The sequence below is a fragment of the Mus caroli genome, unplaced genomic scaffold (assembly GCF_978045245.1).
Source record: "Mus caroli unplaced genomic scaffold, Mus_caroli_1 scaffold_8, whole genome shotgun sequence".
Taxonomy (NCBI): Eukaryota; Metazoa; Chordata; class Mammalia; order Rodentia; family Muridae; genus Mus; species Mus caroli.
This window is the reverse complement of record NW_028227263.1, coordinates 23,832,254-23,844,872: the sequence shown is the minus strand read 5'-3', so window position 1 is coordinate 23,844,872 and position 12,619 is coordinate 23,832,254. Positions and strand designations below refer to the sequence as shown.

The following is a 12,619-nucleotide window of genomic DNA, read 5'->3' as shown; positions in this document are numbered from 1 at the left end:
TGTCCTGAAATTCACTTTGTAGACCAGGCTGGCCTCAAGCTCAGAGATCCTTCTGCCTTTGCCCCTGTCTCTTTCTCTGTCTGAGTGCTGGGACTGAAGTCCTGTATAGCACCTCCTCCCAGTAGCTTTTGGAACTTCTTAGGAAAACATAAGCATCACTACCAAAGCCTGTAGACTCCCTGTAGACAGCAAGCAAGGTAAGGGTCTACCAGTTAGCCCTGAGGCTCTCTATCTACCAGTTAGCCCTGAGGCTCTCTATCTGCCAATTAAAGACCGGATTATATTCTCAAAGCACCACAGATGAGCCCAGGTTGGAGAATCTCCTCTGCCTAAATCATCTGGTCCTTGAAAAATCTAAGGGCTTATGGGTTAAGGAATATCACTTAATACAAACATTTGTTGACTATACAGATTTGAAAAAAAAAAAAAAAAAAAGCCAACAACTCTCAAAGACAGCACTTGGCTATTCTGAATCACTTTCCAAGCTGTGAGTTTGATGTCTGCATATGCGGCATCCTCCTTTAATGAAGGTACATGATGGTTAGCGTATAGATCTGTACTATAAACCCTGAAATTGGCTTTGCTAAGAGGAATAACTGAATGCCAGGTAAAGAGCATGAGCAATTGGATGAGAGGAACTTATAAAAGCATCAATGGACCGACCTCCTACATAACGCCTGCCTGGTATCCCTCAAGCTGTCTAGTTTGTGAAAACACGAAAACAAAAAACCAAAAGCATTCTGAGTCTGGCCCTGTGGAGATAAGCCTGGGGCACTCTTATGTGGTGTCATGAGGGCTAGGGGTCTATCAGTAAAAACCAGGGAGCTGGGTGTGGTGACATGACACATGCCTGCAATCCCAGCACCAAGGCATCTGGATCGGGGCTTCCCAGCTAGCCTGGGCGCCAGGGTCTCACTCTTACAAAAACAAAACAAAAAAAAGGTAAAACCAAAGGAATCTAAACAAATAGACGTCGGCTAATAAAATGTACAATGCTGGTTCATTCCTTGTGACAAATATAGCACACTATGATGTAAATAACAGGAAACAGGGCTCTCTATGGGAACGTGAGTGCCTGGGATATGTGAGACCTTCCATTTTCTTCCCAACAGAAATACTAATGATAATAATGGGAAATCGAGAGGAAGCCAGGTGTGTAGCATTATTTTCCTCCAGCAGTCTGGAAACTGAGGCAGGACAATCATTCAAGGGCAGCCTCAGTTGCAAAGACAGACCCGGTCTCAAAATAACCATAGGACAAACTGATGCTGGAAATACAGGCAGGCGCTCAGAATTATCTTTCCATTTCTGTTCTGTTTTGTTCTGTGAAGCAGGATCTTGCTAAGTAGATAAACTGGTCTCCCTCGTACCTGCAATCCTCTTCTCTTGGCTTCCTGGAATTACAGCCCCACCCCCACCCCAATTTTCAGACAGTGTAGCCTAGGCTGGCTCCAACTTCATTGTGACCCTTCTAAGCTGCTGGTGTGACAGGGTTGTCCCATTACATACAGCTCAGGTCTATATTTCTTTCCTTTTTTTTTTTTTTTTTTTTTCTTTTTTGGTGTTTTTGAGACAGGGTTTCTCTGTATAGCCCTGGCTGTCCTAGAACTCACTCTGAGGACCAGGCTGGCCTTAAACTCAGAAATCTGCCTGCCTCTGCCTCCCAAGTGCTGGAATTAAAGGCCAGGTCTATATTTCTTTTGAATTTTTACTATTATTGCTATGTGTGTGCATGAATACCCGTTGTCCAAGTTGCTCAGAAGAAGTCATCAGATTCCCTAGATCTGGAGTTACACATAGTTGTGAGCCATCCTGTGGGAGCTGAGAAACAAACCCATCCTCTGCGAGGGCAGCAAGACTCATAACTGTTGAGCCATCTCTAGTCCTAGTGTTTTTAATTTTAAAAGTTTAACAGCTGGGTGTGGTGGTGTATGTACACTTTTAATCCCAGCATTCAGGAGGCAGAGGCAGAAGCAGAGAATCTCTGTGAGTTAGAGGCCAACCTAGTCTATGTAGCCGGCTAAGATAAACGGGACTACACAGAGAGACCCTGTCTCAAAACAAACCAAAAACAATTGATAACAATTGTCAACCATTAAGGATAACAGTGGATGTGGTGTTGAGCACATACCTATTAATTCCAACACTTGCAAGGAAGTCGGAAAAGGGAGGGGTCAAGGCTCCCTTGGGCTACATAGAAGCCCTGTCTCAGAAATGCATAATAAAGGCACAAACCTTTGTGGGTGGCACACCCATAGTTAAGGTCATGTCTTATTTTCCCTCAACAGCCTCAGGCTTAACAGAATCTGGCACCCAATGTTTGTTCCATAAATGAATGAGGACAAGATCAGACCAACCCAGCCAAAGGAGGTGAGGTGTTCTCCAGACAGAAAAGGTTTTGTCGGGGGCTGGGGCTCTGCTAGGAGCTGACTTTCCTGGTTCAGAATGAATGGCTGGCACCCTAACAATTTGCCCAGATCTGAAGGTAAAGGTGGAAATTCCAAGATCATTATAAAATGCCTAATCTGTTCTGCTGTCTAAATTTAAAAACCTGCCAGTCATGTTCATCTCACATACCTATTAACAAAAATAGTAACCACGAATGGTCTGAAGCTCCCAGGCACTGCACACCATATTCTAACTAAACATAATGACTATCCTCAATTGCCACTCGTGACATCTGATCCAGTTAGATGATGTATCTAGGGCTTTTCCGTTTATCTTTATTTTATATGTATGCGTGTTTTGTCTGCACGCATGTCTGTGTCTGTTCAGAGGCCAGAAGAGGGTACTCGATCCTCTGGAACTAGAGTTACAGATGGTTGTGAGCTGCCAGGTGGGGCCTGGGAATTGAACCTGAGTTCTCTGGAAGAGCAGCCAGTGCTCCTAACTACTGCATCTTCTCTCCAGTCCCTCTCTTTTTTCTCTAGCTTTTTTTTTCTTCTTCACCTCCCAGGCATGTGCCACCAAGGCCTAGTGAGTAAGGTTGATTACTGCCAAGCCCGGGCATGGTGTGATCCACAGATGCTTTCCTGCATACTAGACAAGCCCCCCCACCCCCGCCAGCCTTTGTCTGGGCCTTCACTCACGTGCCTTTGGATCACCAGCTCCTAGTGGGTGCTTACTGACCACCTACTGGGTTTACAGTTGCATTCTTTTTTTTTTTTTTTTTAAAGATTTATTTATTTATTATATGTAAGTACACTGTAGCTGTCTTCAGATGCACCAGAAGAGGGCATCAGATCTCTTTATGGGTGGTTGTGAGCCACCATGTGGTTGCTGGGATTTGAACTTCGGACCTTTGGAAGAGCAATCGGGTGCTCTTACCTACTGAGCCATCTCACCAGCCCTACAGTTGCATTCTCAGCACTGGTTATACAGTATTAGACAAGGCAGATGAGCCTCCTGCATTTGTGGGTCTCACAATCGGACTCTAACAAGTGGCTGCAGAACTAATTACTCACAGTCATTTCCATAATGAATTCCAACTGTGTACTACAGAGAACCAGGTGAGGATTTACAAGGAGGCCTTCAAAGTCAGTGGCTTCCTGTTGACATTGGAGTTATGATCAGACATAGGAGTTAAGAATGAGGAGTCAAGGTGGGGGTGGGCAGCATGCGAAATGGCAGGAAGGAAGCAGGAGTGCCCAAGAGTCTAAGAAAGGCTGATGTGTCCAAAGACCAGAGGAAAAGAGGCTGGGGCACGCCAGGAATAAGGAGGTCAGGAAAGCAGACAGGCAGATCTATCAGGCCCTTAGATGTCTGGGTTATGGTTTTCTGTTTGAGTGTACAGTTTATTCATATATTGTACAACTATTAGCAAATACTTCAATGGTTAATCTTATGTTAAGGGCCATAGTAGCTAGTTAGAAATTTCTGGGTGTGTCTGTGAGGGTGTTTCTGGAAGGGAATAGAACTGGAATTGGGAGACTAAGAAAGTCAGATGGCTGTTCCCTATGTGAGTGGGCTCATTTAATCTGCCAAGGGACCTTAGCGAAAAATGTGGAGTTTAATTTTTCTAGGTAGCTTGAGCTAGGACACTGTCTTCTGCTCTGGATGTTTCCTAGTCCCAGGGCTTGTGAGCTACAACATGGGCTTGTGGGTGGGAGATGGTTTGACCTCAGCTATGTAATGACATGAGTTACTACATGTCTTAGGGTTTCTATGACTTCAGCAAAACACCATGACCAAAATGCAAGGTAGGGGGGAAAGGCTTATTGAGCTTATACGTCCATATTGCTGCTCAGCATCAATGGAAGGGCAGGAACTCAAGCAGGGTAGATAGAATCTGAGCTGATGCAGAGACTATGGGGGGATGCTGCTTACTTGTTTGCTCAGACTGATTTCTTATAGGATCCAGGACTACCAGACTGGGGATGGCACCACCCACAATGGGCTACTCCCCCACCCCCGCCCCACTGATCACTGAGAAGATACCATACAGCTGGATCTCATGGAGGCATTTCCTCAACTGAGGATCCTTTCTGTGATGACTCTAGCTTGTGTCAAGTTGACACACAAAACCAGCCAGAACACTACCTTATACATGTCCACCTGATTCTGTTTCTCTGAGAACTCTAATTCGGGCGCTCCTAAGCCACAATGAGAAAACTCAGTTGTGTCTCACCAAACCTACCTCATTCATGTCCAGTTAGTACCCTGGAGCTGTGCTCTAATCTCTCCACAGCATGCTGCCAAGGATAACCTTCCCCATGCAAAACTGATCGTGTCACTGCTCTGCTTTAAACACTTCAAGCTTCTCACCTACCCCAGAACTCACCCACATCTTTGTCTTCACTAAACCAACCCGACTTAGTTCAGGTGCAGACCCAGCTGAGAAGACCCTATTCCATCTCTGAGTCTGACTGATGTACGGGAATGCTCTCTTCTCTAGCACTGATGGGCACAAAAATAGGAAGTTGAGTTGGGGGAGGATGCCTGTAGATGTGGCCTTGCTTTCAGAACAGAGCCATAGAAAACCACTCTCCCCAGCAGATGAGAATAAGTGGCAGCTGGTAAGGAGAGGCTGCTGCAGATCTAGGGTCAGGAGAGCAGCAGTGGGAGGACCCTGGGCCCTTGCTGATGTCACTAAGCCAACAGTCCCACAGCCTAGTTTACCACTGAACTTTCAGCTATGGGGGGGGGGGGGAAGAGATCTTGTTGAAGCAGGTTAGAACCTGGATTTGTGTATCTAAAAGCTAGTACACAGATATAATTTCCTTGATGAGCCCTAAAGTTTGAAGTTATAACTCAGCTCTCCCTACAGATTGAACCATCCCTTCTAGCCATACTTCACTTTGGTCTTTCACAAAGTCATTCTCTTCCAGGTATCAGGACTCAAATCAAACCATGCGCATTAGGTCAGACAGCTATCTACAACAGATCTTGCAAGGGAACATTTTTTCCTGGATAGGAGGAAGTGATGTTGGGAGACTGTTCAGATTTAACACAGTTAAGCCAGCTGATGATGGTTTCTTTGGAAAGAACTGGTCTGACAGATGAAGGTTTCAAACACTTTATTAATGAGATATAACGTAATTTCCTACTCTGTGTCAATGTTCCAAGTATTGTGTTTATAACCAAGAATAACAGACTTCCTGTCAGCCCCAACCTCAAAATTTTAAAATAGTAAATTTCACACATGCATAAGTACTATGAAGAAAATATCTTGTTTTTGTGGTGCTGGGGATCAAACCCAGGACTGTGCATTCTAGCCAACAGTCCGTACCCAGACACATACCCTAGATCTGAGACAAAAGGTGACTTAGATAAAGGAAGTATGAATGAGATTGCAAAATTGGCTACTGAAACAGGCAGTCTCTAAATCCATGGAACAGAGAGTCCCTAAAAGAGGATGCCCTGGATACAGTGGATGCCCTGCAGATGGTGCCATTACCTGACTGTCCCACTGCTGACTAGGCTGACAAGATGTTCTCCTGAGATTTTGGACCCAGAACCTCAGGAACATTTGTAGCTGCCTCAGGTCTCAGTGAATTTCAGGTAGATTTCCCATCACTCTAGAGGTTGGAGGTCCTGACCTTTGAGTCTGTAGGTCCTAGAGTTTCCAATGCATTTCCCTGGTGGACTGTTACCTTTATTCAGCCAGCTTTATTCCTTGAAACCAGTAACTGTTGGCTTCGAGGAAGGCTAGCAATGCTGAAGATCTGAGTAACTGAGGATTGCAACTAACATTTATTAAAACAGAAACAATACAGCCAACAGGCAACACTTCCCCACTTCCTCTACCTCAGCCTGAGAGCTGTCTCCTTCTCATACTTTGGTGACTTTAACACAAGGGTCATCAGTGTTATAGCATTTGTCAGAATCAACTTAGCCTTGATTCACCAATGAGTCTCAAAAAGCTCAAGCTGATCTCAAATTCATTACAGACGCAAGATGGCTCATTGAGGGAGTTTTTTCTGGGGCAGGGAGACAAGGTCTCACTAGGTTGCCTTGGGTGGTCTGGAACTTGGCTCAGTGAGGAGCAATACTTGTGTTAAAGGTCTCGTAACCTGAATTCAATGCCTGGAACCTCCACTGAGGGTTAGAACTGACTCATAAAAGTTGACCCCTGATCTCACGTGTACACCTGCACACTACACAGATAATTGAAAAATTAAATGACTTTATATGGAGCTGAGGATGGAGGATGACCTGGAACTGCTAATCCTCGCTGGCATTACAGGCCCAAGACACCATACCAGGTCTACCAGCACTCTATCACTGTGGGAGCGGTCACATCCCCAGAGCATGAGCCTATGTTTCTATCTCCTCTATCTCCCTATCCTCTCCTCTTTTTTTTTTTTTTTTTTTTTTTTTTTTTTGGTTTTTCGAGACAGGGTTTCTCTGTGTAGCCCTGGCTGTCCTGGCACTCACTTTGTAGACCAGGCTGGCCTCGAACTCAGAAATCAGCCTGCCTCTGCCTCCCGAGTGCTGGGATTAAAGGCGTGCGCCACCACGCCCGGCTGGCTTTTTTTTTTTAATTTATTATTTATTATATGTAATTACACTGTAGCTGTCTTCAGACACTCCAGAAGAGGGAGTCAGATCTCATTACAGATGGTTGTGAGCCACCATGTGGTTGCTGGGATTTGAACTCAGGACCTCTGGAAGAGCAGTCACTGCTCTTAACTGCTGAGCCATCTCACCAGCCCCTTTTTGGCTTTTGTAGCTCATGATGATCCTGAGTTCACCTTCTGTCTCAGCTCCACCCCCACCCCCAGATAAGGTTTCTCTGTGTAACCCCAATGTCTTGGAGAGGCTGTCCTTGAACTCAGGATCTCTACCTGTCTTTGTGCCTAGAGCTCTGGGATTAAAGGCATGTGCCACCACACCCAGCTTGCCTCAGCCTTTTGAAGGCTAGAATCACTGGCATGTGCTCTCACACCAGAAATAACCATTTTTCATGTTTCAAGAGCAGTAGTTCTGATGGCACTTAATTAAGAGTTGGAGGGGGAGCTGGAAAAATGGTTCAGTACACTGGCTACTCTTACAGGAAACCCAGGTTCAACTTATTTTATCTTATTTTTTTTAAGATTTATTTATTATTATGCATAAGTACACTGTAGCTGTCTTCTGACACACCAGAAGAGGGCATCAGATCTCATTACAGGTAGTTGTGAGCCACCATGTGGTTGTGAGATTTGAACTCAGGACCTTTGGAAGAGTAGTCACTGCTCTTACCCGTTGAGCCATCTCTCCAGCCCCCAGGTTCAATTTATAGCACCCACATGACAGCTCATAGCTGCCTGTAATCCCAGTTCCAGGGGATGTGATGCCTTCTTCTGACCTCTGTGGGGATCAAGCATACACATGGCAAACAGATATACATTAAAAAAAGAGTTGGTCCAGGCATGGTGGCACTGCCTTTAACTCCAATATTTGGGATAAAGAGGCAGGAGGCTCTCTCTGAATTTCAGGACTTCATAGTGAGAATCTGGATCAAATTAGTTAGGTATGGACTCTTAAAATTGTCAATGGCCTGAGCTTAAATATGATGTTATCTCAGATCATATCCCAGAAGTGTTACTTAACTTTTCACAGCCTCAGTTTTTCCATTTATAACATAGAAAAAGTAGCATACCACCTATCTCTTCGAGTGAGGTTTAGTGAGATGAAGGCCTACTTTCTTATTCTCTCAAGGACCACCTGTCCAGAGGTGGCACCACCTGCAGTGAGTGGGGTCCTTCTACATCAGCCATTACTCAAGAAAATGCCCCATGCACCAATTTAACTAAGGGCTTTTCTCAATTAAGATTCTCTTTTCCTGGGATGGAGAAATGGCTCAGTGGTTTATAGCACTGACTGTTCTTCCAGAGGTCCTGAGTACAATTCCCAGCAACCACATGGTGGTCATAACCACCTGTAACTGGGATCCAATGCTGTCTTCTGGTGTGCCTGAAGAGAATGACAGTATACCCACACACATGAACTAAAATAATTAAGTCTTGAAAGAAAGAAAGCCCCTCTTCCTAAGCTGGGCATGGTGGTACATCTATTTGATCCTAGTACTCAGGAGGTAGAGGGCAGACCTCTGGGAATTTGAGGGCAACCTGGGATACATACGAAGTACCAGCCAGGACTACATAGACTTTTGTCTCAAAAAAGATTACTGTTTTTCAGATATGTCTAAGTTTATGTCAAGTTAACAAAAACTAACCAGCCCACCATTTTTTTCTAAGATGTGGTTTTGTTCTGATTTTTCTAGAGATTTTTTTCTTTTTGTCTAGAGATTTGTTCTGTCTCTACCAAATTTCAAAAATTCGGCTTGATCTTCTTGAAAATAAAGAACTTTTTTTTTCTCCCTAAGCAAGGTTCAAAAGCTCTTTAATCCTTTCCCATACTCACCTGAGCAAGGAGAGAATGTTAGCTACCTCTAGGTAAAGATAATCCCCAAAGCAAGTGGCTTTAAACAAGCATTTCCTGCCTCACAATCCTGGGTCTGAAGTTCCAAATCCTTCTGAGTGTTGTGGTTCTGGGTGTCTCAGGAGGTGCTTGGCTGGGGCTGCAAGTTCAGCTTCCATTATGGTTCACTTACAAAGCTGATGGCAGGAGGCTCTGATGTCACGCGGACCCCTCAAGACACAAGGGCTTGAGCTTCATGACCTGGAAGCTGGCTTTCCCAGAGGTGCAGATGTAAAAGAACCAGAAAGAAGCTGCAAAGTCTTTATGATCAAGCCTCTATCACACCCTCACATCCTGCCCTCCTCAGGAGAGTAAGCATAGCTGCAGAGACTGCTTACACTGAGGAAGCTACAAGCTCTGCTGGGGTCTTACACCTGGTCACCATCCTACTTACACTACTCCAAGTTAATTAAGACTTGAAGAAAGGAAACCTGATTTCAGGAATCCGAGTACAAAGATTTATAAGCAATGGAGGACATAAGGGCAGATATGATGAAAGACACCAACAATAACTCAAAGTATCAGGTCTCAGGAATTGGAAGAAAACAGATACCGTATCTTCAGCGAAAGGAGACAGAGGCTACCTAAAGCCCAAGGACAAGGAGTAACCCCAAACACAGTGCTTACCCTGCTGGAAGAGTAACTTCTCCCTTTACAATCCAGAAGGAAAATCTGCTGTCTAGGACCCCGCTTGTGTCCATTATGGTTCCAAATCCATATGTGGCCTGAGACTGCGATCCATGAATCCAGGCTGGAACTGATTTGTCCTGGGCTAAACTGTGTCCTACAGACTATTCCGAATATGGAAACCTAAACCCCAGTATCATACAATGTGGGGGCATTTGGATGACAGACCTTTAAAGGGGTGTCATTTATGTTAAGAGGCTATTAGGGTGGGTAGCATCTAGACTGACTGGTGCCCTTGAAAAAGACAAGGATACTCTGAAAGGAACCAGGGACAAGTGTGCACAGAGGAGGACACCGGTGGAAGGTGGCTGCCTGCAAGCCAGGAGTGGCTACCATAGGAAACTAACCCTTTGACACTTACCTTGGACTTGCAGTCTCTAGGGCACTAAGCAAGTCAATCTTTTCAGTTTAAGCCACCACATTCTGTGGTATATTGTTATGCGGCCTAGTGAACCAAGACCTCAGCCCTCTGTACTGTTTTGGAATGTTGCTCTTTTCTATAACACGAGCTGTAGAATGTGGCATGAAAACCAACCCAATGGGCTAGAGAGATGGCTTGGTAATGATGTACTGGCTGTTCTTCCACAAGACCTGGCTTTAATTCCAAGTACCCAAATGTGAGTTCGCAGCTGTCTGTAACTCTAGTTCCACCAGGGGATCCAATGCTCCCTTCCTGCCTTTGGAGGCTCTGCATGTAAGCATGTATTACACAGGCATACATGGAGGCAAAACACCCATACACATTTTTAAAAAGTCTTTAAAAAAATAGGAAAGAAGACACAAGTTCAAGCTCATTCTTCCCAGAGTCAACAGGTGAAACAGCTGGGGTCCCCGAAGGCCAGCTGATGAGAGTAGTCAGAGAGCTTGTTTCTACAGCTGTTCATCCTGAAAGGGTCCTAATAGGCCCCAGGCTTTCTGCTCTCCTCAGAATTCAGTTTCCATGGTTAGAGGCTCTCAAGGTCATCTCGATGGTCCTATGCATCTTCTCCCTAGCTAGAAAGCACCTTCTGGATTCGTTCCCGTACTTCCTTTGGGCCCAAGGACACCATCATCTCAGCCACAGGGGGTCCTTGCTAAGAAAAGAAAAAAAAATCCACTGTCTTTTTGCCTCAAAGGAATTCATGTCTAGTTTCCATCCCTCCATCTGTAGAAGACAGTGACAGGCTAATCCCAACCCAAAGCCTGCAACCCAGGGGCAGAGAGAGCCTGTCTTTTTTTTTTTTTTTTTTTTTTTTGGTTTTAGAGACAGGGTTTCCCTGTATAGCCCGGGCTGTCCTGGAACTCACTCTGTAGACCAGGCTGGCCTCGAACTCAGAAATCCGCCTGCCTCTGCCTCCCGAGTGCTGGGATTAAAGGTGTGCGCCACCACGCCCGGCTGAGAGCCTGTCTTTATTGTATTTTCTTTATCTAGGGTCATTTTTTGTTTTTGTTTTTGTTTTTTGTTTTGTTTTTGCAGTGCTGGGGATCAACCCTAGAGCTCATGAATGGTAGGCAGATGCTTCGGCACTAAGCTACAACCTACCCTTACTGGATTTTCTCCACACAGCAGGGCCTGTTTTTCTGCCTTTATTATTCTTAGTGATCTCCAAGGAGGCAGGGATCATATGTGTTTTGTTCATATCATGTCCACTGTAACCATCACAGTGCCTGCGCACATAAGATGCTCAGTGGGCGAATGAGGGGAATGTCAGTGTTTCATCAGCTTATTATTCCCTGGAGTTGCCTTAGTGCCAGACTGTGGGTCAATGAGGGGCTGAAGGCCCGTTCAGCTCATGTCCCATCTCTCACCAGCTGTCCACTGAGGGCCATCCGGAGGAGCTTCATCACACTGCTATGCTTGGTGCCTTCCAGACCTTCTGACAGCTTCTTCAGTTCTCTGTTCAGCACATCCTGAGTTAGGCTTAAGCCAGGTCTTTCTAAAAGCCTAAAAGAGAGCCAGTCTGAGACAGGCATGAAGGTACACTCCTTTAATCCTAGAACCCAGGAAGCAGAGGCAGGAGAATCTGAGTCTGAGGTTAGCCTGGTCTACAGAGTGAGTGCCAGGGCTGCACAGAGAAACCCTGACTCGGCAGGGGTTGGGAGTGGAGAGTGGGTAGAATATTGATCCAGGGTAGGAGAGGGAGCTTCAGAAGACTGTTAATCACCTACAGCACTAACAGTTTACGGAGGGTAGGGAACGTTATTACATCAATCCACTACAGGCAAACAGTGATGAACCACATATACAGGTGGCCCAGGCAATTAGTAAGATACAGGTCACTCAAAGGACACCAAAAGGCCAGTGAGATGGCTCAGTGGGTAAGAAAGCTTGCCACCAAGCCTGAAGAATTGAGCTCAATCCCCAGGTCCCACATTGTGGAAGGAGAACAAACTCCTCCCAAGTTGTCCCCTGACTTTTACACTCATGTGCCATGGTATGTGCCCTCTTCATGCACACAAAGTAATTAAATGTCAAAAATTAAAAATAAGAACTATAATAAGAGAATTTATTAACTGCCATGTAGTCCCTATGCCTCACCAATAACATAGGGACAATAATAGCATCTGTACTGCCTAGGGAGGTGGACAGAGAGCTAAAATATAATCAGTACTAGGTAAAGCCCTAAACTCACAGTAAACACTCAAAAACATTGGATACCATATTTCAATAAAAGCTTAAACTTAGCTAGCATTTACTACACCCAATGGCTCACAGACACTGCAGGAGAACCTGAAATGAAAACTTAGCATACGGAATGCAAGAATGGGAATTCCTGAGGAATTACTTGAAATAGCTTCAAGATTTGTCAAGGAGAGGGTAGCACAGAGGAATAGAAATAAAATAACAGGAAATACAAGCTCCAGGAACAACAGCTCCACTATCAACATGGTAGGCAGAGACTCTTTCCCCACAAACAGAAACACGGAGGGTCAACAGGAGTGATGGATGGCACATGCCTTTAGTCCCAGCACTCAGGAGGCAGAGGCTGGAGGAGCTCTGTGAGTTCAAGGTCAACCTGGTCTACAAAGTGACTTCAGAGAAATTCTG

General features: G+C 45.1%; 1 protein-coding gene across 1 annotated transcript in view; it reads right to left on the bottom strand.

The window, feature by feature from the left end:
* Positions 1 to 6,962: 6,962 nt before the first annotated feature.
* The window catches only part of Ears2 (glutamyl-tRNA synthetase 2, mitochondrial), a 31,901-nt gene continuing 26,244 nt past the window's right edge, over positions 6,963 to 12,619 (bottom strand). The window contains exons 8-9 of the mRNA XM_021167025.2: positions 11,380 to 11,515; positions 6,963 to 10,664 (exon numbers count right to left, since the gene is read on the bottom strand). Of these exons, the coding sequence (XP_021022684.1) occupies positions 10,581 to 10,664; positions 11,380 to 11,515 (220 nt within the window). The 3' untranslated portion in view covers positions 6,963 to 10,580. The remainder of the gene's footprint in view (positions 10,665 to 11,379; positions 11,516 to 12,619) is intronic.